Source organism: Triticum urartu, chromosome 7 (genome assembly GCF_003073215.2).
Source record: "Triticum urartu cultivar G1812 chromosome 7, Tu2.1, whole genome shotgun sequence".
Classification (NCBI taxonomy): Eukaryota; Viridiplantae; Streptophyta; class Magnoliopsida; order Poales; family Poaceae; genus Triticum; species Triticum urartu.
In genome coordinates this window covers 8,714,991-8,741,732 of record NC_053028.1, presented here as the reverse complement: position 1 = coordinate 8,741,732, position 26,742 = coordinate 8,714,991, and the positions used below count along the sequence as shown (strand labels likewise).

The following is a 26,742-nucleotide window of genomic DNA, read 5'->3' as shown; positions in this document are numbered from 1 at the left end:
AACAGAGTACTCTGATTCCTTTTCCAAAAACAGAGTACGCGGTCATTCAGATGAAATTCAGAAGAAACATAAGGCAGACGATGATGCACATCTTAACCTTGTAATCAGGTGGATGACATACGTACGTACAAACAAACCTCGAATCCTTCTAAAAAAACATAAATACAAACGAACCTCCAAGCCTAGCAAAAAAGTTCTGCAACAAAGTATAAAGTGAAGACATGTGTGCTTTATTGAAACTACAGGACACACCACATATATATTTCTGTATTCCACTAAACTTCAACAAATAAACAGAAACATAGACTACTGGGCCTTATAACTAATGCCGGCCTATCGAACAAACATGTAGAATTTAGAACAAGTTATCTGGTTCCGCAGAGTATGAGCAATCCTCCATGCCAACATAGTTTTCAAGTGACCTTGGAATAGGTGGGGTTTCGACATCCATGACATTCTCTAGCATGTGAACAACTTGTCCCATCATAGGCCTGTCATCCTCGGCATCTTGAATGCACCAGCATGCAATTCTGCAAGCTCTGCTTAGCTGCTCTCCATCTGCCTGGCCTTCCAATCTACTGTCCACCAGACACATAGCATCTCCTTCATTCACCTTGATTGCCGCAAAAATGGGAAAGTATGTTAACTGTCCTTCCTTAATTTTCTCTGAGTTCCTTCGACCCGATATGATTTCAAGAAGCATCATGCCATAGCTGTAAACATCAGTCTTATGTGTGATCGGTAACCCCGATATCCACTCCGGTGCAAGATATCCAATGGTCCCTTGCATTGTTGTCAAAGCCCCGCAGAAATCTTGACCAAGAAGCTTCGCCATCCCGAAGTCTGCAATCTTGGGGCAGAACTCTGCATCAAGAAGTACATTGTCTGGCTTCATGTCACAGTGTATAATGCATTCTTTGCATTCCTCGTGGAGATAAGCCAAACCTCTTGCAGTTCCAAGTGCTATACGGTACCGGAGATCCCAGGTCAATATGGCCAAACACTTTGAAAACAAATGAGAACTCAAAGAACCATTCTCCATGTACTCATATACCAGCAGCCTTTTCTGCCCTTCAGCACAAAAACCAAATAATCGGACAAGATTGATGTGGCGAATTATGCCAATTGTCTGTACTTCTGCTCGGAATTGCTTTTCCCCATGTCCGATGCATTTCAGCCTTTTGAGTGCCACTAGAGAGAAACCTACCAATGTCCCCTTGTAAACACAACCAAAACCTCCTTCTCCAAGTTTTTCGGAGAAAATTTTCGTTGCCTTCTTTAGTTGCATGTTTGAAAAGATCTTGAGGCTGCTAGTGGAACTCAACGGTAGTTCCTTGGATAGCTTATTTATGCTTCTCCATAGAAGAACAAGGCAAACAAGCATAACGGTTAACATTCCCATCACTGTAATTAGAACAACGATTTTAATCTTTGAATATGACTTTTCTTGCTTGGAATCCAATATTTGTTGCTTGCATTCTGAATTTTCATGCCTGGAATCTTGAGCAGACCACAACACAGTCCCACAACCCCATAGTTTCGCAACAGTAACCGTACCATCAGAATACAACCGTACATAAAAATGCGAATTCTTGGGCAAAAATAAAGAGTCTTCATCTTCATGAATATCCATTCAGCTGGGGAAAGAGCCGGAATATTTGGTCTTAACATAACTTCTGTAATCAAAAGCAGTACTAGAGGTGTGGGAGATAGTGAACCCTCTTTTTAGGTTTGTATTCCTCTCCAGATAAGAATAAATGACACAAGAAACATTATTGGTAGCACTACTACTGATCGTATTAGATCCCAGCCATCCTCCAGGTAGCAATGTATCACTTGGGTAATCAAAGCTATGCCAGAACAGTAATGAACTATTCACTTGGTCTCTTATTACCAGATCTATGTTGTCAAGAAGTACTGCAATTGCAGAAGTAGATACACTCTGTGTACCTTCTGATGACCAGATAATAGCATCATGGCCATAGGTCAGAGAGGTGAGCTGTAAGTTGCCATATGAGAGGCTAAGAACCGAGGTCCGGGGGTCTGAGGTGAGGTCCCATTGAGGAGGAGCCCAAACTAGAAGAGCACTACAAGTTGATGAGTTGACGTACCATATGCCAAATGTAAACTCTGAGCATGGGGGAAATAGGCAGCTGAAACCCAACTCAAAGGCACCATTCTTTGAGAGTAGGGTACAGTTACCATGCAGAGATTGGCCTGGAAGAAGAGTATCTGTCGCATGCCCAAATTTACACCGTGAAGACACGGCAATGATCAAGTAGAGAATTGCTGCTGCAAAGGAAGATGTCTTGCATGCCTTCATTTTGTATGAGATGGATCGCTTACTAATAAAAATGTCTTGCACGCCTTGTTCATTTTGTATGAGGTCGATCTCTTACTAACAAAATGTGGATATTCTGACCGTCCCAATGTATCCTTTACTCAAGACGAAGACAACTAGCATACGGGGTCAAGGATGTGAACTTGCTTTTAAGGCCGTACCAAGACGTGTGGAAATTTTCTTGTGACTGCTGATGTTGATATTAGCCCAACTTGCTCCCAGAACCACAAGTTATTTCCGTGATGAAGCTGGCATTTTTGTAGCCACGAATCTACCCGGAAAGAACAGCAAGTGACAGCAACAGTGACATTAGGACTGAAAAGTACCACTGCAGTCGGTGTCCATACAAAAACACCCAGCAGTATGATGATAATCTTTGCTGAACAATATTCAAGACTTGAATTCAACCGTTGCCAGATGATATTTTAGCAAGCTGGCTATGCGTTGAGCCATTTGAACAAACACCTTTCATTTTTTGACCCAAGCTACACGCGCGGCACCGATTTTTCGTCCAGCCACGCGCAGGCCATGGCATCTCAAACGTCTCTACACGATAGAGATGGCGTCTCATCTTTCATTTCCGATTCCTGAACTTGGACAGGTTGTGGAAGGAAGAAGAAGAAGAAGAAGAAGAAGAAGAAGAAGAACTGCAGAGGGATAAAACAGCGCAGGCCCACGCAGCGGTCGGGCGATCTCAATGATTTGTGTTCTGGGCCACAAGTCAGGTTCGAGGCCGTAACCCAGGAAGGGCCAACACGCCCACCGTTTGACCCAACAGGACGCGATTCTGCTAACCAGGTTTCCTAGCTTGACACGACACACCAAATCTGTTTTACACTTCAACGGTTTGGTTACAACTTACACCTCAAGAACTTCAAATCCTATCGTGCACAAGTTGAGAGTGCTGAGCTTCTGCAACAAATTGACTGATGTTGGCATCATGGTATGACACCAGTTAGTTGGTTGCCGGACAACACCAAACGTGTAAGGTTGGCAAACTTGCTCATGTCGGCCGGTAGCTCGCCGGAGAGCAGGTTGTTTGCCGTCCTGAACACCCGCAGCCCGGTTGCCGATGTTGGTAGGTAGCCGGAGAACTTGTTGTTCCCCACATCAAGCCACTGGATCTTCTCGGGTATCTTGGTTGGTAAAGCCCCGGTGAAACCATTGTTATATTGAAGTTGTTGAGCTTTGATAACGACCATAGCTTCACCGGCAGTTCACCACAGAGCTTGTTTTCATATAGCCTGAGGGCCAATAGCTCCTGTACCACGTTTTTCATGCGAATTAGAAGGAGTGCGATGTTGTTGGAATGAATGATTGTGATGCGACGTTTTAGAAGAAAACAATAGCTCCAATGCCACATGGCTCTGTTTAACCATGAAATGAAAAACACGAGGGGTTAGCGGTTCGAGTTATGACACGCGGGGCCTAGCAGTTACTCGCATGCGGGTGGGACCCACAACATATCCACGCAAGCATGCCCGTGCTCATCAACGTGCCCCGACCCAAGCCAGCCACGAGCCCGAGCCAGCCCCCCCCCCCCCCTGCCCTGCCCCTTTCCTTTCCCACCTTCTTCTTCCTCTGCTCCGGCAACAAAGCGCGCCGCCGGCGAGTGATGTCTAGCTCGACTTCGGCCTCCCGCCAATCATGGACGCAGTACGGTCCACTGCCGTTGACAAGATGCCCCAATTGCCCGCGCATGGAGCCTCTGAAGCATTTGACTTGTGTGAGTGAAGAAAATGGCAACCGTGGGCGCGAGTTTGTGAAATGCTTGAGCAAGCCACAGCCGGGGCAGGTTAGATCTGTGTTCTTGACCAATCCTACGGTCTAATTTCTCCCGATTTCTTTCTTTTTTCCTCGAATTAGGGTGGTGGATCTAGGATTCATTCGCCGCCGGCCCTCTGTTTTTCAGGTTTTGAAGAAATGTGGGCATTTTGAGTGGCTCGATGACTATGTTGAAAGGTTGAAATTGAAGGGATCAACCCGAACCCAAGAGCTCAATTTTGGGGGGCGGCTTGCCGTGGAACAAGCCCCCAATTTGGCGGACAGAGCGATCCGATGATGCACAGTGCAACTGAAGTGTGAATTAAAGAAAATTGGCAAGCAACTAAAGCATCTGATCGATTTGAAGCAGCAAGCAAATATGATGGCTGGAGCATTTTATGGTTGTGTCATTGCTATGGGTTTATTTTACTTGATGTTCATCAATAGCTAGAATTTGTTAGAGTTTCAGTTAGTGTGTCAGCTAGTTTCAGGGGTGCCCAGTAGTTTGAGATAGACATAGATCATTTGTTAGATGAATTTGAATTTGTGTGAAGCAAAACTTGCTTGAATTATTTCAATGATATTCTCAGGGGCCCTATTCAGTTTTCATGCTCTGTTTCCTCTGTTTTTGTTCTTCAGTTAACAGAGTACACACCCAAATTCAGTTTTTAGTAAAAAACAAAACTGGACTGCCGAATAGATGTTGGGCCGTGAGAAAATGGGCCCTGAGAAAATAACCATGCTCCAGACCAGCCCACCTGCGTAGGGGCACCAGCCCACCTCTAACTTCGGCAAATAAAATGGGGCCCAATAAAATGTTACTTGTTTTTACTTTGGACTTTTTCTTGCACTAAATTTTGTGATGGATCATTTTTTGATGCACTAAAACTAAATGTTAATTTTTTTTATGCATGTCTACGGTTCCATGAACTAAATGAGTTGCATGCTTGCATGAAGTGCCCGAAGTAAATTAGTTTGCATTTCCTAGTTGCATGTCCATAGTGGGTTTGCATGGGGCTCCTAGTTGCATGTCCATGGTTTGGACAATATTTTCAAGATGGTGTGTGTGGTGATTGGGGTGTAGCAACCCGGGCCCGTAGCAACCCATAGCAATACACGAATAATAAGCAAGAACAACCCATAGAAATGAACAAATAATAGCACGAAACACACAATATATATAGTAGCATAACGATTATATAGAAGCATAACAATTGCAACCCATAGTTCCACGATAGCCTTACAACTCCATGATAGCCTTACAACTTAAAGTACTAATAAAACTTAATAATAGTAGCAGAACGATTACAACTTAAAAAAACTAATACGATAGATCTATAGCAAGCTAGATAGATCGGTGGGCACCAAACGCGGGTTCTTCTTCTCCTCCTCCTCCGGGGCCACCTCGCTCCTCCGGGCGCCGCCCTTCACTCCTCCCCGTTGTTGATGGGGTACGGGAGCGTGTGCATAACGCCATTGTTGGGGAAGATGCCGTTGAAGTCGGTGAAGATATTGTAGGTGGTGAAAGCTATGAACTCACAACCAACCCAATACGCTCGCCCGAGGAGATGGAAAGCATCGAAAGGGTTAGTGAACGTGGCGAGGAGCCCAACACTAGTGCAGAACCGGGCTTTAGCGCTGGTTCGTAAGGGCCTTTAGTGCCGGTTCTGCAACCGGCACTAAAGAGTGGAGACTAAAGCCCCCCCCCTTTACTACCGGTTCGGCATGAACCGGCGCTAATGTGCCACCACGTGACACGAGCCAGGCCCGTGTGCTGGTAGACCATTTGTACCGGTTGGTAGCACAAACCGGTACTAAATGTTTGGGGGGGTTTTGGTTTTAATTTTTATTTTTCCATTAATTTTGTGTTTTTCATTTAATTCTTTTTTGTTTGCTGGTATTTTACGATACTACATGTTGTACACGTTATGCATATATATAAATAGATTTTCTCGTAGAACCGATCATATATATATATATATAATCTAATGTTTCACAACCACCATTAATTATTCACACATACACATGTATATATATACAATTTGTCCTACATGTTGCCTTGGTGCCTTCGGAGCACGATGACAAGTGGTTCATGGGGGCGGTAGCGGGTAATAGTATTCTCCTTTGGGATCTATGACCTGGTCGAGCAAAAATCCCGTTATTTCCTCTTGAAGTGCTCGTATGCGCTCTGTTGGTAGGAGCTGGTCCCGCACCTCTTTGAACTGTTAAGAAGGAGATCAATATGCATGTGCATTAGTTGTGTGACTAGATATCGACAATCATGTAAGATTTGTGAATAGTATTCTGGCAAACGTACCCAGTCCTGTCTATCAGATCTGCTCCTTTCGGACGCTATCATGCGAATGTTCTCGCAAACGTAGTATGCACACACTTCAGTCCCCGGCGTCTGCTTCAGGGCCTTTACGAGAATAAAATTTAATCAGATAATAATTAATCAAGCATGTTAATTAATTAATGGTATTGAAACAATAATTAAAGCGATGGTAGCTAGCTAGCTAGTACTACTTAATTACTTACCTTGGGTCGATACCAAATTAGTTTTTGTCGCCATTTTCCTGGAGTCACCTTGATGTACTTTGCCCAAGCCCTGCCCGCCGGCAGAGAAAATTAATAAAGGGGTTATTAAAAATAGTTCATATCAGGAAATGATGAACTAAATAGGCCGAGACGATATAGTTAATAATGATTGAAATTACCTGTCGACTATCCTTTTCACGATGCTGTAGTCACTATCTTTTTTAAGTAGTGAGTCCAGTACTTCAACTTTTCCTTCGTCAACTTTAATGTCTAACAAGATCCAGCGATACCTGCATGCGCATACATTTGCATGTATAAATTAAGCGGGCATGTGCATAACACTAATCAACTATAACCCTAAACCCTATACACTTATTAACATCTAGCTAGAAAGCAAAAACAGAATTTGTAGTACAAGACGTGTGACTCACTCGAAGTTGTAAGGAAGTAGTATATCTTCATTGCTATTGAGGCGCTTCAAGAACTCTAGCACGTTTTTCTCTACATCTTGTCTACAGTATTCAAATTTCCATGTGTATTCATTAATGGTATTTGGGTCATTGAACCCAATGCCATAGCGTCCATCTTTTTTCATTTCATACATCTTCATCCTGCATAATACCACAGAAAAGAATATATAGTGAGGATATATAATTACAGGTAATTAATGATCAATCAATGAGCACTAGAGCTAGCTTGAGACTTAAATTACAGAAAGAAATCACTTACAGACAATAGCAACTGACGATAGATTTGTCGAGTGCATCTTGATTGAATAACTGAAATAGTTCTGAATACTCAACGGACAGAGCTTTCTTATTGAAGTAATGATCTTCCTGACTTGCACCATGAGGGACTCTCGATTGGAAATCTTGGTAATTTTCATGTACCAATCATGCAATTCATACATTCTGGTTGGGAGGTTCTTGACCTCGTCTGGCTCGACCAAAGGTTGGCCCCGGACATATTTCCCTTTTATTTCCTCCTCTCTAAGCGGAGACATGGGCTCGATATCGAGCAGTTGTCCAATAGTGATCTTGAGCGTTTCAGCCTACATTATATGCTCCTCGGTTATTACCACATCGCCCACCTCGGGAACGTAAACGGTTTGCCCACAATAATATTGGGTGCGCGTACTCTCATGTGTTTTTGGCACAACAAGCGGGGGGATCTATTGCGCCGCCTGTTCTCCCAGCTGGGGAACGGTTTTCCCGCATTTTTTGACAGCTGCTTGTTGGCTCGAGCTCGAGCTCGCTTCTTTCTGTAGTCGTGCTCGATGTGCCTTCCTGATTTGGTTCTCATAGTCTGAGTCAACAGGCTTGGGAGCTGGTTTTCTTACCATATGAATAAAGTGGTCCATAACTTCCTCAGGCACTTTCACCCTTGGCGGCGGTGCCGGTTTCGGTCCAAAATGGGAGTCCACTTCGGCCCTCACTATGGCTGTGTTTTGCTCCTCGGTCATGTCGTAAGGCCTCTGAGGAAGAGGAGCGAGGCTTGAACCATATTTACATCGCTTGTCTCCGCATGTACTTCCTGTACTACCTCGACTCGCACCGCTACACACCATAGCTGCGGCGTGTCTCTTCTGCGATTGCTGAGGTGGCGGAGACGGCTGACGTGGCTGAGTTGGAGCAGGAGGAGTGGCCTGACACTGTGCCGGACTTGAAGAAGGAGGTGTGGCCTGACACGGTGTCGGACTTAAAACGGGAGGAGTGGCCTGACGCTGTGCCGGACTTGAAGCAGGAGTCTGCTCACGCGTTCGTGGACTTGGAGGAGCGGGAGTCTGCTGACACGGTGACGGACTTCAAGGAGGAGTCGGCTCACGCGTTCATGGACTTGCAGGAGCGGGAGTCTGCTGACTCGGTGGCGGACTCTGAGGAGGAGTCGGCAGACGTGGTGTCGGTGGACTTCGAAAGACGATGCAATCCTTTCTCCATAGGATGATACGATGTATGGCCTCTTCCAGTGTGTGCTCGTCGTCACCTCCAGGAATGTCAAGCTGTAACCCCGAATATGGGTCCACCACCTCATCAATCACGACACGAGCATAGCCCGCTGGAATCGGGGTGCAATGGAAGGTTGCTTCGGGGGTAACTGTAAAAGCAACGACGTCCACCACCTTCAGGGATATGTTCTTCATTTTGAAGTGTAGCTCACAGTTTGTGTTCTCTATGATGTCATCCATAGGGTATGTATCCAACAGTGTGTCACCCGGGGCGGAACCAATGCTGCTTCTCGGCATGGATGGGGCGGTGCTATCCAATGCTGGACGATCATCCGCTTGCTGCTACCGCTGCTGAGACCCCCTTTCCTGGCTAAGTGAGTCGATCTGCTGCTGCTGCTGCTGGAATTTGAGTGCCAAGTCCGCGTGCCTTGCTTCTAGGCCTTGAAGGCGTTCTGCGTCCTGCTTCCTCTGCTCCTCCTCCAGCTTCCTCTTCTTCTCCTCCTCCATCTTATTTCTTGCACAGGTCATGTAGTCGTCATTCCATTCCGAAAAGCCTTCATACCAGGGAATAACGCCCTTGCCTCGTGTTCTTCCCAGGTGTTCAGGATTTCCCAGGGCGTGCGTAAGCTCGTCCTTCTCTCTGTTGGGCGTGAACACCCCCTTTCGAGCATCTTCTATTGCGTCAAGTAACTTTTGTTCGGCTCCTTTTAGACTTGCCTTCTTCGAAACCAGGCCTGTCTTCGGGTCCAACGCCCCCCATGCGCATAGAACCAAGTTCTGCACCTGGGGGGCCAGCTCCTAGTAACCGGAGTGACCCCTGCGTCCTCCATCTCTTGCTCAGACTTATCCCACTTAGGCATTGCCACCGCGTAGCCACCTGGCCCCAACCTATGGAACTGCGTCTTTTTTGTGGCATTGGCCTTGTTTTTTATCGACCGTTCCTTAGATAATTCTGATTCCTTGAATTTCACGAAAGCGGGCCAGTGTTCTTTTTGCTTCTCCAGTGTTCCCTTGAATTCCGGAGTCTTCTTTTTTGCAACGAGGTAGTTGCCCATACAGTTTTCTTGTGGGTGTTGAATGCAATTGCCATCTTCTTAAGAGCAGCGTCCTTGACTTTCTGCACATCTGCATCAGTGAAATAATCTGGTAGGGTGAAATGTTCCATCAGAGATTCCCAAAGATTTTGTTTTGCTCTGTCGTCGACCCAAGTATCATCTGGACGTTTAGTTTTTGGCTCTTTCCATTCTTGAATGGAGATCGGGAGTTGGTCCTCCACAAGAACTCCGCACTGACGAGTCCACTTGTTCGCAATGTTCTTAGGCGTGAGGGGTTCGCCATTAGCTTTGATAGAGTCGATGTTGTACTTTACACCCTCCTTCAACTTTTTGCCCGGGCCTCGCTTTGTCCTGCTGTCTGTAGAAGCAGATTTGCTCGATCTGGAGGGCTGAAAGAAGAAAGATCGATTCGTTAATATATATATCTTCAAATAAAAAAAACATGTGATGATCACCAGATGCCTGCTTATATAAATATACCTCGCCGGTAGTCTTTGTTATTTCAAGATCAACATTGTCTGTGTCATCATAAACATTGTCTGCGTCATCATAATCATAATCATAGTTCATGACTTCATCAGCTCGGTCGTCGAGATCGAATATGTTATCATCACCCTCCCCGGTATTGTTCAGATATTGGGAGCCGTCATCTGTTTCATTCAGATCATCTAGCCTGCGAGGGCTGTGTATGATCTCGAACAATTCCTCCTCTCTCTCTCTGCCGGTATTGTCTGCCATAGCTTTTACTTAACTAATACAGAAGAAATATAAAACAATTTAGTATTCAAATTACAATGCATGGATGCAATCAATAAGGAAAAACTGAATCATATAGTACATAATATATATGCATCGTCTCGAATGATATATAATCTCGAGTACATCGTCTCGAATAATATATATAATCTCGAATACATCGTCTCGAATATTATATATCGAATACATCACTGGCTAGGTAGCTAATAAAGATCGAATACTACAGAAGAATCTAGGCCACTCGCGGTTCCTGGGGCACGAGCGGTGGACACCCAAAGAGAAGGAACCATCACAGGATCATATCTCTGGTCATCTGCCCAAAGAACCTGGCAGGTATTGGAGAACCTGACGTCCATAGCAGCCATGTAGCGATGGACGTGCTCGTCCTCCTCCCTGACACGATGACGCACCACCTCCGGCGGGGCCGGCTCCCTCTGCACCGAATGTGGCCCACGCGAACGCCACCAAAGGAGATCAGGGTCGACGACGGGACCCGAGGCTGGGTTCCTCACCAAGCGGCGCGCCCCTCCAGGTAGCACCTCCCAGTGCCAGCCCGGTGGAGCCTAGTCCCGGACATGGGTCAGTCGGACGTTGGGGCGAACGGGTCGACGGCGAGGATGCGGGCCGGGCATCGTCGAGAACAAATACTATATGCCTGCAAAAAGTAACATTTTTTAAATGTGATTGGATTGTGATAACTAAAATTCTATATGCAAATTCTAACAATTTGACATTAATCTAATTCATCTAGCTAAAACTAACTCTAAAATTTCTAACATTTATATATATATATAACTAACATTTCTAATATTTCTATAACTAAAAAATAGAAAAATTGCTAACATTTCTAGAAATATTTCTATAACTAAAAAACAGAAAAATTTATAACATTTCTATATAACTAACATTTCTATATAACTAATATTTCTAATATTTCTATAACTAAAAATAGAAAAATTGCTAACATTTCTATAACAATGTGTGTGTGTGTGTGTGGACATGGCGGCCGGGGCACAGGAGCTCACCGGCGAGGCACGGCGACGGGGGGCGGCGACGGGGACGGAGACGGGCGGTGACGACGGCGATGGGGACGGGGCGGCGACGACGGGGACGGGGACAGGCCGGGCGGGGACGACGGGAGGCCGGGGTGGGGCGTGGCGACGGGGACGATGGGGACGGGGACGCGGACGGCGACGGCGACGGCGAGGCGACGGGGACGACGACGGGGGCGGCGGCGACAGCGACGGGGGCGGCGACGAGGGGCGGCGGCGACGGGGCAGAGGAGAAGAAGCAGAGGGAGAACGAAACTGACGAATTTTTTTGAAGGGTTTTCTTATATAGAACACCCCTTTAGTACCGGTTGGAGCCACCAACCGATACTAAAGGTCTGTTTTGGCCATGCCAAGCGGTGGGAAGCGCCCACCTTTAGTACCGAGTGGTGGCACCAACCGGTACTAAAGACCCCCCTTTAGTACCGGTTGGAGCCACGACCCGGTACTAAAGGGTGTGCGCTGCCAGGCGAGGGGCGCAGAAGTTTAGTCCCACCTCGCTAGTTGAGGAGCGCCAGGACCTGTTTATAAGCCACGGCGCGGGCACTGCATTGAGCTCCTCTCAATAGCAGGCCTTCTGGGCCTACCTCTCCTACTCTGCCTGTGGGCCTACTGGGCTTGCGGGCCTGCATCCTGGCCCAACTACAGGTTGGGTTTCTAGTCTTATGCACGCCGCTGTGGCGCAGTAGGCGGGCTTTTTTATTTTCTTATTTTTTTGTTTTATTTATTTTGAGTTGTTTTTTTGTTGTATTTAGAGTTTCTTTGTGAATATTTTTGCTTTAGGTACAAAAAATTACAAACTTTCTATTAGTGCCGGTAGTTTAGAAATTTGAGTAGTTTAGGTTTTGAATTATTTGAAGTTTGTGTGAATCACTAGTTTGTGAATAACTTAATTTTGAAAATAGATTTTTGAGTGATTCTTTTTTCTTATGCTTAATATTAGTGTGTTTTATCATTATATTCAATTTGGTAATGCTTAAGTTATTTAAAAAATGAAATGCCTTTGTAACGGATGAGTTTTCATCCGAAACCTTGATACTTCGAAAGAGATTGTCAATTTTGTACACGAAGTGCATCCAGTTTTTGCGGTAACCCTATCTACTCTTTTGCACATGCTATGTGGGTGAAATTATGATACCATGCCAACTTTCAACATTTTCTGAGTTCATTTGAAATGCCAGGGTCATTTAGCTGAAAAAAATCAGTAAATGCATGAAAGAATTTGTTTGCACATAAAATTTCTTCGCATTTCAAATGCCAAAACACATAACTACCCTAACTATTACAAAGATTCCCTCCTGGGTGTGAAACACATAAGAAAGTGATGATAGTGAAGCCGATCACGTCCCAGATCTTTGGGTGTGAAACTTTTACTTCGTGTGTGTCCCTTTGCGCCGTAGCCATGGAAAATCTTCATCATTTAACTGGATGCTCGGGTCAATAAAGTTCATACAAGACTTAAATGCAACAAACATATAACTCTCTAACTAAAGCATTTAAATGCAACAACAAATGCGATCAAGATCGCAACTAAGGTAACAATAGATCCAACAGCATAACGATACCAAGCCTCACTATCAATGGCATATTTTCTAATCTTTCTAATCTTCGAGCGCATTTTCTCCATCTTGATCTTGTGATCATCGACGACATCGGCAATATGCAACTCCAATTCCATCTTCTCCCCCTCAATTCTTTTCAATTTTTCTTTCAAATACTCGTTTTCTCTTTCAACTAAATTTAACCTCTCGACAATAGGGTCGGTTGGAATTTCCGGTTCACAAACCTCCTAGACAAAAATATCTATGTTAACTTGATGGCCATAATTTGTCATAAACACGAAATGCAACAACTAGTTTTAAAAGAGAATATACCACATCCGAATCATAACAAGGACGAGGGCCGACGGGGACGGATATCAAAACCATGGCACTATGTATAACAAACAACGTATGGGTAAGATAATTATACGAGTAACTATATATCCAAATCACACAAACATCAATTTGGTAATGTAAAACATTCATGAACAAGAGGCTCACCACAAGGTGCTGCCGGCGATGGAACAGTGCGGGCGATCGACTGTGGTTATGACGGAGATTTAGAAGGCACTAAGTAAACCACACCTACATATGCAAACTAAGTGTTATTTTTGACCTCAAATTGCATATAAATTAAATACTAGCACATATATTTCCTCCCAAATTACTAACTCATAAATTAATCACTATACAAAGCATTGCAAGAGGTAATCTAGCAATGAGAGATGAAAGGACAAATTTGCTAACCTTTGTGATCATTTGAATGGATGGGGGCCTTCAAATCTTGACAAATTTTGGGCAAAATGTGTGATGAGCTCGAGAGGAAGAGGGGGAGAACAGAGAGGAGAGGGGAAAGGGGAAGAACAGAGCGAGCGCGGGTGGATGAAGGGTTTATGTAGGACAACCTTTAGCACCGGTTCGTGCCACGAACCGGTACTAAAGGTGCTGGAGGGGCCCCGGACTGATAACATCCAGCCACCACTCACTTTAGTACCGGTCCGTGGCACGAACTGGTGCTAAAGGTTGGCCACGACCCGGTACTAATGAGAGCGGCTGGCTAGCCGTTGGAACCGGCACTAATGAACACATTAGTGCCGGCTCAAAAGCAAACCGGCACTAATGTGCTTGACATTTGACCCTTTTCTACTAGTGCAACCACAACGCTGTTGTGGTTGACCTCCTCAAGATGGTACATCCGAGGAGAGCCGCGAGGGAGGTGGCGGAAGCCGGCCGCAAGGAAGAACTCCGTTAACTCCCTTGCGCCCCTCCACCTCGAGATCACCCAAACCCTAAGGGTTCTCTCTACATACACTCCGGCCGGGTAGAGCCTTTCCGGCACGGTTGGGGGGAAGCGGTAGGTGGGGGCGTTGTACTGCATGGTGGTGGGGTGGCTCGAGGGCTCGATCGGGTTTGATGGAGAAGAAGGAAGAAGGAGGGCAGAGGAGGCAGAGGATGGGGTGTGGATGAGGAGGGAGAGGAAGGACGATAGTGCCCGGCTTAAATAGCCCAAGTGCGACGTGGTTTCACCCCGTAGAATTAATGGGCGGGCGGTGTTTGGTGGCGCCCCATGAAAATGTGTACACGAGCGTGGGAAACGGGCTGCGATCCTTCTGTGCCACCGGTCGCGGGTCAAGGGGGACGGGCTCACGCACGCGTCTGTGCCATCGTGGGTCAAGAGGACACGCCTGCCCCAGGTTCTCTGTGTGTGCCGCCCGTGCATTCATGCCGCAGCCCATTAATTTGCCCATCTTGCTAGGGCCTGGCTAGAGGGCAACGTTCGATCGATGGGAGACGTGACAATAATGGAAGCCTTCATTTGCCCATCTTGTAAAGGGCAGCACGCTGTTTGAACTGCATCGATACCCACATCGATACCCCATGCCAGTATTGTGTCCTCAAAGAGGAGCATGCCATGTACAGCATGCCATGTAGCGTTGGCTTTTTGGTTGTCTTCATCGGGCTGCTGCATTGTGGCCGGGTGCATGCTTTGATGCGACGCTACATCGGTTCTAATGGTAGGCATGCGACAACTTACTGCGTCAATAGGGGTGGCGGAGCAGGGCTACGTCGAGGGCATGCATGCAACGCACGGGCGCAGTTCTGCGGGTGGGCATGCATGCTGCAGGTAGGCACGGGCACACATGCAACGATGGAAAGGGCACTGTGTAGGCTTGGTCCATGCACCGCGTCAACTCTTGCCGTTGGATTCAGATGAACGATCATGATGCCCCAATGAGAGAGGCTGATCCAAACCCCACCGATTCAACCAATCAGTGTGTCTCATGCGGATCGATGCACACTGATTCAACCAATCAGTGCGTCTCATGCGGATCGATGCACACTGTAGCTAACCCTAGCGCCTGATCTCAAACGTCCACGCACAACGATCGATGACCCGGTAGTGTGCGGGGTTTTGAGGTCTTTTGAGAGGGTTTTTGAGGGATTTTGAGAGGTTCTGAGGGGTTTTGACTGATTAGGGTTGAGCATAACTAATTCAAAAAAATCAAAAATATATAAAACTTGCGCACATAGTCTTATTATGTCATATAGTAACGAGAAAAAAAATATAAATATGGTTTACATACATTTTTACGAAAAATCCTTCACAAAATTGTCATTCCTCGAACAATGTAGTATGGAGTTCAAGGGAGAGAGTAGTGGGCACCCGAGAGTAGGTGGGGTTTTGAAAATTAAAAGTGTGAAAACCTTACCAAAACTTCATTTTGGATTGACTAAGAAAGATCTTAACTTACTTTTCTCATTTTCATGTTTTAAACTTGTTTATATATAATTTTCTATTAAGCCTTGTTTTTTCAAAAAGAAAAGAAAATAATAGAAAATTAATTCAATAAATAGCGAGACTTTAGATTTACACTATATAGGTAGAATAGATGTGTAGAAAAATTATTTGGCTGGTTTAGACAAGGTGCCAAAAAACTTGCTTAAATATGAGGCCGTTAACCCTACCTTTGGAGGTCATTTGAGACACACTTTTCATGACTATGAGTTCAACTTACCAAAAGGGCTCGGAATGGTCAGCAAGCAAACATATTTCAGTTGAGGTACTTTAGATAACATTAAATCATCAATTCCCCATCTCTAATTCAAATTTGAGCCCAAATTTGAATTTTATTTGGCTGGTTTAGACAAGGTACCAACAAACAAGTTCGAATAGAAACACGGGGATACATAATGACTACCAGTATGCACCAAGTTACAAATATTATTACATGCCCCAAGTTTTCAAACTGTTCTCTGTTTCTACCTCTTCCTACCACGTCGTGTGCCCTTCTTCGCCTGAACACTTCTTGTTTTTGGTTCTACTACACACACAAGTTCACTGATCATCTTGGTTTTCTTCACTGGTCTTTTCAACACCTCGCCAACACCCTCGTGATCAGCGTCTTCAGTCTCAATGTTGACAGCAGTTTCAGTTTCTTCGGTGTGTACCTCAACATGGGTTTCTTCAGTCTGAACCTCGACACGCTCAGGTTCAGTTTCAACCTCGAGAGCAGTTTCTTCAGTCTGAATGTTGACTGCAAATTCAGTTTCTTCGGTGTGCACCTCCACACCAGTTTCTTTAGTCTGAATGTTGACTGCAGCAGGATTTTCTTCAGGCTGCTCAGGCTCAGACACACTTCTCTTCTTTCTACTGCCATTGACTCTTGCTTTTTTTGTTGGCCAACACTGTTCAACAACAAGGGGCTGACTTGCTTGCTTCCTCCTGGCCAATGGGAAAATGTTATAGATATAGTAATTGGAAAAAAGGACCAAATCAAAACACAGACAAATAAACAAGAACATACTTTGGCTTATCAGGAGTGTAACGGCATTTGACAGATCCCACTGTGTGCCCAAGTTCCTGGCACAACTTGCATCTGTTTTTGTTACCTTTTTGACTTTCCATCTTTCTTTCCCTTCTTACTACTGCCACCTTTCTCAAACCATGCCTTGAATCTACTCTGTTTAGGCCTGCCAGCCTTTCTTTTCGTCAAGGAGGACACATGGAAAATTCAATGTCCACTTCAGGCCACTGAGACTGATCTGTAAGTGCTGGAATTGGAGTAGCATATGTAGCTTTGAATCTTGCTACCAAATAATATTCATGCAAATATGGGTGCATGTTTATCTTCGGTTGGGATGCTAAGAAAAGAATGACATGCTCACATGGTTTACCAGTGTGTTGCCACTCGAGGCAAGTGCAATCATGCAATTCAGCGTTAACAACATGTCTCCTTCCAGTTTTGTTATCTCTAACTTCAGCACCCCAAGGTGAAGAATTTTCAACAAACAAATGTGAAAGACATCTGGTCCTATTGACCACCTGTTGTACCACTGCTGGAAGCTTGTCACCTTGCAGACAATCACCTATCCTTATTCTCAATTCCCACAACCGCATGAGCATGATCCTGATTTGGTCAACCATGTCATGCATAGGCAAATCTTTTAACTCCTTCACCTTGTTGTTGAAACTCTGCCAAATTGTTGTTGATGTGGTCACACTTGATGGCAGTGTTGAATGCTGACCTGTAACAAAACAAAGAATGGTAGGTGTTCAGCCATGGACCAAACTCATCACATGCTGCCATTATCTTATCAAGATGATATTTTTGTATCTCTCTAGTGTAAAATCTTGCTGCTGGCCACATGCGCCCAAATTCTTCTCCTCTATTTTTTTTGATCAAATTCACCCACAAATGACCGAAGCACTCCCTCTGCTCAGCATGTGGGAAAACAATTTTCACTGAATTTTCAAGCCCCTTACATGCATCTGTGTGTATAGCCAAAGGTGACACTGGCCCTAGGCATCTTTTCAACTGGATCATGAACCATGTCCATGAAGCCTCTGTTTCTGACTGAAACAAGCCAACAGCAATAGGAAACATCCAGTTCTGTCCATCTAGAGCATTGCATGCTGCCAACTGACCATTCCACATGCCTGTCAAAAATGATGAGTCTATGCTCAAATATGGACAGCACCCTGCTTTGAACCCATCAATGCAAGGCTTCAAAGCCATAAAAAACTTGGAGAACTTGACTTCACCTTCGGTTGATACCTCTGTATCTATCTCCACAACACTGGCAGGTGACCTCTATTCCACCTCTGCTTTGAAGTTGTAAAGCATCCTAAATGTATTTGCCCAATCACCATATAAATTTTTCATTGCCCTTTGTTTTTCCTTCCACACTGTGGTATATTTCAGTTTAATGGGGTACATCTTTTCCAAGTCTACTTTGAGTTTCTTGGCAGTAGTGTTTGGTGTTTTGGCTAAAATTGGGGTGATCTTTTCTACAACCGAAAGTTGTGATGTCATGGTTGATACTCTCTGTGAACTTGTAATACAAGTATGTTGATTGGGGATTTGGTTAACCCTGATAGTACTTCCATTAGGTTGCAGTCTAGAAGATATGTACCACTTGCAAGGCTTCACACTACCACCAAATCCTTTGCACCCGCATAAAACTTCTTTCTATCAGTGCAAATAGTCTTGGCATCAAACTCATGTTTCACTGCATAAGTCTTGAAACACATCCTAAACTTCTTCATGCTTGGGAACAACTTGCCTACTTCAATGACAGGGTTTTCTTTGTCATACACATGCGCCAGCTCATCATCATATGCATCATCTACTTCATTTGCAGCTTGTTCCATCAACTGTCCATCTACTTCTTCATTAGCATTATCAGGGAAACTAGATTCGCCCCTCTCCTACTTATCTCTGTCATCGACTGGAATGCCAAAAAGTTTGGCCATCTCAATGTCAGGCATTGGTGCAATGACCAAATCAGTAGGCTCATCTAATTCAACTACATTCCAATCAACAGTTGTTGTAGTTTCAGTTTCAGTTCCAGTCACCTGTCCCTCTTCGGCTATTACTGTAAGTTCAGTACACATGGAAATCAATGGCCTCTGTGTAGCCCAATCATCATCTACCATCTGCGCAGCCAATTGTGATGGCACATATCCAACCTTCGAAAAAATGTTCAGATCAACGAATTCAGCAAAAAAATTAGCCCGTTTGCTTGTCCAGCCGTTTTGCCGACCGATTTCTTCAACAATCTGTTCACCATCTTCTATTCTCACATACTCTCCTTTCCAATCATCAAACCGCAACAGTGATACTTCTTGCTCTGGACCCCAAACAATATTCTCCCCAATTTTTTCCACCCATTTCTTCACTGCCGTCTCTCCCATGTTCCGTAGAACATGTGGATCAATCTCTGTAGACTCAACCTCCCATTTAACAATTGTGTCTCTCTCAATGTTCTGTATGCTACCATCAACTAATTTTGCCTTCGATGGAAAGAAATTGACAGTCGATTCGAAGGTCCGAGCGGCAGCATCCCCTCTGTCAGTGGCGGACGGTGTGAGCCCCTGAGAAAGAGCAGACGATGCCCTAATTGCATGCAAAATTGGATCGGAGAGAGGCGCATTACCTATTCGAAGTTGAATCTGGCGGCTCCATCTCAGTATGCCCACGGGCTCCCCTCACAACCTATCGATTCAACAAGCGAAAAAAGAGGAAACAAGCTGAGATCTACGGGCCCGAGAGAGGAACGGGAGGGCGACTAGGGTTCGAATTCACTCACCATTTTCTGAGGACGAAGGCTCCACCGCCGTTGAGAACGAGGGCTCCGCCGCCGCCACCGAGAACGCAAGATCCGCCGCCACCGGAGAAGAAGGGGGGCAGAGTGGCGGGCCCAACATGGTCGGGCGGCAGGGCACGGTCAGCTGTTTTGAGGAACAATTAAGTTGGACCCACATGTCCTAACAAAAATGGGGGGGGGGCTTGGTTGACGACCAATTTAACCACATTTAACACCCCATGTGGCCCTGGGCTATTTACACGCTCAAATGTGTCGCATCACAACCATTTATTTCAACAACGTCGCACTCCTTTCCAATTCACATCAAAAACGTCGCACAGGAGCTATTGGCCCATAGCCTGATGTCCCTGAGATTGGGGAGCATCGCTATGCTTGCTGGAATGGTGCCGGTGAGCTCGTTGATGTACAGAAACAGTAAGCTCAGGTACTTGAGGCCACTGAAGTCTTCCGGTACTTCTCCCGTCCCGTGAGCTGGTTCGATGACACATCAAGCTCTATCAAATTCACCGACGTGATTTTGCGTGGCAGTTCACCGGTGGGTCCATTGTTGTACAGGTACACGTACTCGAGCTTTTTGTGTTGCCACACCAATGCTGGGATCTGGCCGGTGAGGTTATTATTATTCACCGCGATCAGCTGGAGGTTCGCTAGCTGCGTTTTGATTTTCGGCCGAAAAAAATGATTTTCGGCCGAATTTCGGCCGTCTCGCTAGGGCCCGATATATGGGCCTATCGGCCGAATATAATTCGGCCCAGTTTGAATTTTTTTTTGCCCGGCCCAGGCTTCGAGAGCCTTCTAGTTAGCTTCCGCTGAGACAAAACCACGAAACCCAAACGGCCTAACCCTAGAATCACTCGTTCCCTGTCCCTCTTCCTGTGTGCGGCGCCGCCGCGCGCAGGCCTCTCCTTGCCCTCCTCCACATCTCCGGCCAGCGCTCGCTTCTCTTGGCCGTCCTCCACATCTCCTTCGCCTCCCCCATCCACTTCCTGTCCTTTGCTTCTCCAAGACTGCAGCATGGTGCTTGGCGGCTGCGGCAACGGAGTTGATGGAGCGCAAGCCGACCAGTTCAACGGAGGCAGTAGCACGGAGCAGCGGCAGCAGCATGGAGGGCGTCCGCTTGACTGGGAAGGTACATATGTTCTTGATGCAGTTTCAGTACGTGTATGCAGTTTCAGTCTTCAGCAATTTGTCTCGTCCAAGTACGTGTATGCTGTTTCAGTTCTTCAGCAATTTCAGATCGATGTGGATTTGTTTCTTGGTTATAATCTGTGTCTACTTGTGCTGCTTTAGATTTAGGATAGGTCCCTGGTAAATGGCTTGGCAAATGCATATATCATACCGGGGTAAGAAAAATCGAGTCTTGATGAGTTGAACACAGTAGTGGCATTATTAATCTGAATTATACATGCATCTTGTAGTCACCAAGGATGCTCTAGATCTGGTAATATTTCTTTTGGTCCAACAGAAAGTTGGTTACAAACTTTGTTATGAACATCCTAAAATATATAATTGTTCCATGGACAAGGGGACTGCTCCTTGAAGCCACTGACTTGGATAAAATTGCTGCTGGCCGAGGCAGAAGCACACCGCACTAGCTGCTGTTATGTTTCCTTCCGCGCGTGTTACCCGAACAGGCCTTGGGTTCAGCTGCGCTTGCCCATGAATTGCTGCTGAACTTGAGTTGTTATGTATGATGGATGTTGCGAGTGACTCCCCCGTAAACTGTGTTGTTGAGAATATGCAATTGTACGTAATAATGTGTTGTCGATCGGATTGTTATGTTAATGATATTATTGATCGGATTATTATGTTAATGATGTTGTTGGAACTTCTTATTTGCACGGTAGGCCTTCTGTGCTCTAATGTTTTTGAGCTGCGCCATGCCGTCGATTTCCTGTAAAGGCTGCCTCTTGTGCTAATTTCTATCAGACTTCACACTTGAGTTATTTGCACAGAAAAGTAGATGTTGACCGATGATTAATTTCAATGGTCAGTGGTACCATTAAGTGGTGGTTCTAGAAGTAAGCATCATTGTATCTTTCTCAAGAACAGATTATAGTTTGTGACTTGTCTGTTTGTCAAACTAGAGCATCGAGTTGTATATAAATTACTTATTCCTTGGTATCTGAACTAGAGCATTGGGCTGTACTGTTTTTTGTTTATTATTAATATGAGGACACCCAAGTAAGCGAGGGTTGCTTCCTTAGTTACCTACTCTTCATAACTGACCAATGTCCTTTTGTCACTTGATTTTCAGGTGATGGAACTGCAAATAGGAGTGGCAGCGGCAACCATGATGCAGGTGCAAGTGGTTCCCAAAGCTCTTGAAAAGGTAACATACTAACATGATATGAGCTGTGAGATTGCATGGGGTTCTTATAGAGCTCTAACTTGGTTCAAATAAAAAAAGATGGCATAGAGATCTCACTTAATTCAGTACTTCCATGAAACTATTTGGTATTTGTTTGTAAATTGTACATAACAGTACACTGCGTTGTCCATGTGATCACAGTTTAGAGTATTTGGATCTCTCTTTCATATTTCTATATAGTAAGGCATATATCTTGATCTTATTGGTGCACATTTCTAGAGTATTTGCTTGGTATGTTGCCAGATTACTATGCTTTGCTTGTTCACACGATGCAAATGGAATATTGTTAGGTTCAATTAAAGTGATGTTGTTTGTAACTTTGCAATGCAGGAATTAAAGATAATAACTTATATGATCCTTGGAACCATACATGGCCGTATTCTGGGGGTTTTCATTGTATGTACTGTGGCCTAAAGCACAAAGGTGGAGGTGCAACCCGTGCCAAGGAGCACCTTGGTTGGATTGTAGGTAACGTGAGGAGCTGCCCAAATGTGCCAAGAAATGTGAGAGATGCAATGAGAGAGTGCCGGGATGAATCGAACAGGAAGAAAAGAGAGAAACAAAATAGCAGGCTGAGAATTGAAAGAAATATTATGGAAGGGCTGTATCAACAAGGAAGGGTGATTAACATAATAGATGATGAAGAAGAAGAAATTCAGATGAATATTCGAGAGGCATTGCGTGACCCGAATGTCTCCCGGAGAGTTGATAGGAGGATTGGCAAGGGGAATGTGGGTGATGTGCGAGTTGATGTTGGCAAAAAGAGTATCACCGCATATTTTGACAAGCAATTATGCAGCAACAAAGTATCTATGCAGCCCAAGATCAGTAGTGCTTTGGATCCTAATTCGAGAGATGCACTTGGCCTAGCTTGGTCCAAGTTTTTTCATGCCAATGATATTGCTGGACGTAAAGCTGACTGTCCATACTTCCGAGCTGCTTTGAAGATCACTCAACAATTAGGACCTACTCCTATACCAACCGCGAAGGAGATTGATAGAAAATATTTGGATGCAAACTATGATGAAGCAACTTCGTTTCTTCAAAAATTCAAACAAGATTGGAAAAACTTTGGTGTGACTCTTATGTGTGACTCTTGGACTGGTCCAACAGGAATGTGTCTCATAAACTTCATGGTGTATTGCAATAGACGAATGTTCTTCCTTAATACTATTGATGCATCCGGTCAGACTCAGAATTCAGGTTACTTCCTCCTCTTCTTCGCGTTTTACTTTCTTCTTGAATACTTGGGTTTGTCCTAGAATTGTCTTATGTTCATGAAAATATTTGCTTTGTTCTAGTTAGGTATATACATATGTTCTTACAATACTTTTCTTGAATACTTGGATCTGTCCTAGAATTGTTTTATGTTCCTAATGCTTTGTTCTAAGTAGGTATATATGCATTTTACATATGTTCTTACAATACATGCTTCTTGAATACTTCGATCTGTCCTAGAATTGTTTTATGTTCTTAAAATACTTGATTTTTTCTAACTAGGTATATGCATCTTACATAATTTTGCAGACTTTATCTATAGAGAGATTGAGAAGGTTGTAGAAGAGATAGGCCATGAACATATAGTTCAAATCGTAACCGATAATGGGTCCAATTATAAAAAAGCTTGCAAAACCCTTATAGAAGAACCAAAGTACTCTCATATTGTTTGGCAACCGTGTGCTGCTCACACCGTCAATCTTATGTTAAAAGATATAGCCAAGTTTCCTGAGGTTGATGTGATAGTCAAGAGTGCCAAGACAATCTGTAGGTTCTTGCATAAGCACAATAATCTACATGATAACATGAAGAAGAACATAGGTGGTGAACTAATTAGACCAAATGCCACCCGGTTTGGGACTGTCTTCATGTTCCTTGAGAGTTACCATTTGAAGAAAGATAAATTTAGGGAGTGGATGGTTTCTCAGGATTGGAAGGAGTGTCAGTGGAGCTATGAGCCTGGATACGTGTTTTTTGAAGAATGTTTGTCTAGTAATGTTTGGTGGAATGCACTAGAGTGGGTACTAGGTTCGTTAAGGCCACTTTATAAGGCCATGAGGTATGCTGATACGCAGAAACAATGCACTCTTTCTAGCTTCAAAAAAAGTATGATGCTCGCTATACAACGGATGGAAGCACATCTAGGCCCTACATCAAGGTTGTACCTTAGTTTCATGCGCAAGGTGTGCAAGAGGATAGATGCAATGGAAGAAGATACGTTTATGGTTGCAGCTGCCGTCCTTGATCCATATACACATTATAGCCTCAACCTTTGCAACCATACAAATTATGCTACTGCACTAACAGATGCGATAGCGAAGATATTAGATCCAAAGAGTGCTCTTTCAGCCATTGATGAAGTTAGTAAGTTTAGGGAGTGCCAAGGAAGGTTTGGGACCAGATTAGCACAAGAAGCTGCGGCGAGAATGGAGCCAAGTAAGTCGTGGTCTTTTGGTTTTAGAATTTCCATTTCCTTTTGTTTTGTGTAATTCTGAAAATTTCATTGGTGATATCTTGCAGCCCAGTGGTGGTTTCAATTTGGAGGGGATGTTCCTGCATTGCAGAAGTGCGCAATGAGAATTTGCTCACAATGTGTCTCATCTAGTGGGTGTGAGAGGAACTGGAGCGCCTTTGCTTTGGTGCACACAAAGCCAAGAAATCGCCTTTTATATGACAAGCTCCACAAGCTAGTTTCTGTCCGCTACAACCTAAAGGTATAAACCAACTCAAATTTACTTTGTACCTTGTATTGTCCTTGCATGTCATATAATTTACTTGGTTTACTATCCAAACCTTGAAGATACGAGCTGAAGAAGATCAAGAGAAAGAGAGAGATATAGATAAAGAGGTTGATCCAAGTGCACTGCTGATAGATACAACAATGTTCGATGAGACAAATCCAATAATGGAGTGGCTGAATGAGGATGAAGAGGATCCAATTTTGGATGGAGCCGATGCGGCCAGTGCTGTTTTTGAGAAAATAAGGCGCCTCAACTCAAGCAGGAAGGATTCTTATGTTGGTACAAAGGCTAATAAGAAGAAAAGAAAGAGGAATCATGATGAGGAGAATGAGTATGTCGAAACTGACAGTGAGGATGACGACAACGAGAATGAATATGTTGATAATGAGAGTGAGGATGATGATGGGGTGAGTGAGGATGATGAGGATGATCAACAAGATCAGCAAGAAACACAAATGCAAGTGGAAGAAGAGACACAAGTACAAGTTGAAAAGGAGACACAAGCAAGCATTGGCAATTTGGAGACTCGTAGATCTGGACGACTTGTTAGGAAGAAGACCAAGGAAGTCAACAGCCTCTACTCGTAGATTTGGTAAGTCTCTTCTTTTCGGTGTTTCTTCTTCATGATGATTACTTAGCTTGATGCATATGTTTGAAGCGGTTGATCTTTAAATAGCTTGATGTACATTGCTTTCTTATTCTGGTGCTCTAATGTGTATGCTCACTGTGTAATGATCAATACTGATGTTCTAATTGCTACTTGTCAATTATCGTGTAGTACTGTTGTAATTTCTACTTATCTTCTTGTATGGCTGTTGTAATTGCTACTTATCACCTACTAGTGCTGTTCCAATTGCTAGCACTCACATACTAGTGCTGTTCTAATTGCTACTTATCTCTTAGTAGTGCTATTCTAGTTGCTACTTATGATGTAGTAGTGTTGTTCTAAATGCTACTTATCACTTGTATTTGTCTTTTAAATGGTACCTAGCTGGAGCTTGGAGCATGATGCTAGTTGGAGGCTTGGAGCATGGAAGCTGGAGCTTTTTCAATGGAACAAGACCTCCCCGTCCATGCTTTCATGGATTTCTTTTGGAGTTGTTGTTCGTTGTGATGATTTGATGGTTGTCTTTTGGAGCTGTTTCTATGTGAAATCCTTTAAATTCCTAGAGTTGGTTGTACTGAAGTATTTAAACTTTGAACTATGATGTGATGGTTGTGGACTGTAAGTTTAGAACTAATGTGCGTGAGGGTCATATTGGACTGACGCTCTTATTTTAATCCCTAGAGCTAATTTGCTAAACATCATATGATTACTCCTGATGGTTGTTGGGCTGCTATGCTTTTGCTTAGCTTGATTTCAAATTTCTGTGAATGTTTGGTCAAATTTCGGCCGAATTTCGGCCAAATTTCGGCCAAATTTTGTCTGAAAATTCAAATTTTGATTTTATAATTTCGTCCGAAATTTTGCCGTAATTTTTGAAATGACCGAAATTCAGCCATTTCGTTCAGGGCCGAAAAAAATGGCAAACCGAAAATCAAAACACAGTCGCACAGAGACTCCGGTACCTTACCGGCGATGTTCAGCTTCAGCAAGGATATCCCCGTCACCACGCGTTCGCTGCGGCCGCAGACCACGCCAGTCCAGTTGCAGTGGTCGGCCATCGGCGTCGGCAACCGGGTCCCACGACACAAGCTGGCGTGGGTTTCCCCACTTTTCTTGATAGCTAGGAGGGTGGCTTGGTCGCCGGAGGTGGACTGCGAGCTCGATTTGTCGCCCACAGCCAGCAGGAGGAGACCCAGGAATAGTAGAAGGTGGAAGGGATAGCTGCTCGCCATTATCTTTGTCTGTACTTTGTTAGAGCAACTCTAGCAGTCACCGCAAAACACATGAAACTGCAAACTAACCGTCAGTTTACAGTTTTAGGTAAAAAAAGACCAGAATAGAACCCGTAAACCACCCTAACCCGTAAAAAATTTAAGGGGCACCGCAAACATTCCGGCCAAACCGGTGAAAATACGGATTTCGAAGACG

General features: G+C 44.4%; 3 protein-coding genes and 1 pseudogene across 3 annotated transcripts; 2 read left to right on the top strand and 2 right to left on the bottom strand.

The window, feature by feature from the left end:
* Window positions 1–209: 209 nt before the first annotated feature.
* Window positions 210–2,434, bottom strand: LOC125525882 (G-type lectin S-receptor-like serine/threonine-protein kinase At2g19130). The gene has a single exon (XM_048690889.1). The coding sequence runs from the start codon at window positions 1,631–1,633 to the stop codon at window positions 356–358; it is 1,278 nt and encodes a 425-aa protein (XP_048546846.1). The 5' UTR covers window positions 1,634–2,434; the 3' UTR covers window positions 210–355.
* Window positions 2,435–3,149: 715 nt separating this feature from the next.
* On the bottom strand, window positions 3,150–20,577 carry LOC125518072 (annotated as a pseudogene).
* Window positions 20,578–22,292: 1,715 nt separating this feature from the next.
* LOC125518071 lies at window positions 22,293–23,301 on the top strand (the record flags this gene model as incomplete). Its single annotated transcript, XM_048683023.1, has 1 exon — window positions 22,293–23,301. A coding segment is annotated over one exon (939 nt), but the record flags the coding sequence as incomplete, so codon positions are not given.
* Window positions 23,302–24,046: 745 nt separating this feature from the next.
* LOC125522402 lies at window positions 24,047–25,820 on the top strand. Its single transcript, XM_048687463.1, has 4 exons — window positions 24,047–24,402; window positions 24,487–24,680; window positions 24,767–25,299; window positions 25,699–25,820. The coding sequence occupies exons 1-3, from the start codon at window positions 24,075–24,077 to the stop codon at window positions 25,292–25,294; spliced, it is 1,050 nt and encodes a 349-aa protein (XP_048543420.1). The 5' UTR covers window positions 24,047–24,074; the 3' UTR covers window positions 25,295–25,299; window positions 25,699–25,820.
* The last annotated feature ends 922 nt before the right edge of the window (window positions 25,821–26,742 follow it).

What these genes read in the sequence shown, in the direction of transcription:
- LOC125525882 (XM_048690889.1), bottom strand. Translation starts at nt 1,633, where the DNA reads ATGGATATTCATGAAGATGAAGACTCTTTATTTTTGCCCAAGAATTCG.
- LOC125522402 (XM_048687463.1), top strand. Translation starts at nt 24,075, where the DNA reads ATGATGCTCGCTATACAACGGATGGAAGCACATCTAGGCCCTACATCA. An exon ending in TGCGGCGAGAATGGAGCCAA is followed by an intron (nt 24,403 to 24,486) that starts GTAAGTCGTGGT and finishes GATATCTTGCAG; the next exon opens with CCCAGTGGTGGTTTCAATTT. An exon ending in CTGTCCGCTACAACCTAAAG is followed by an intron (nt 24,681 to 24,766) that starts GTATAAACCAAC and finishes CAAACCTTGAAG; the next exon opens with ATACGAGCTGAAGAAGATCA.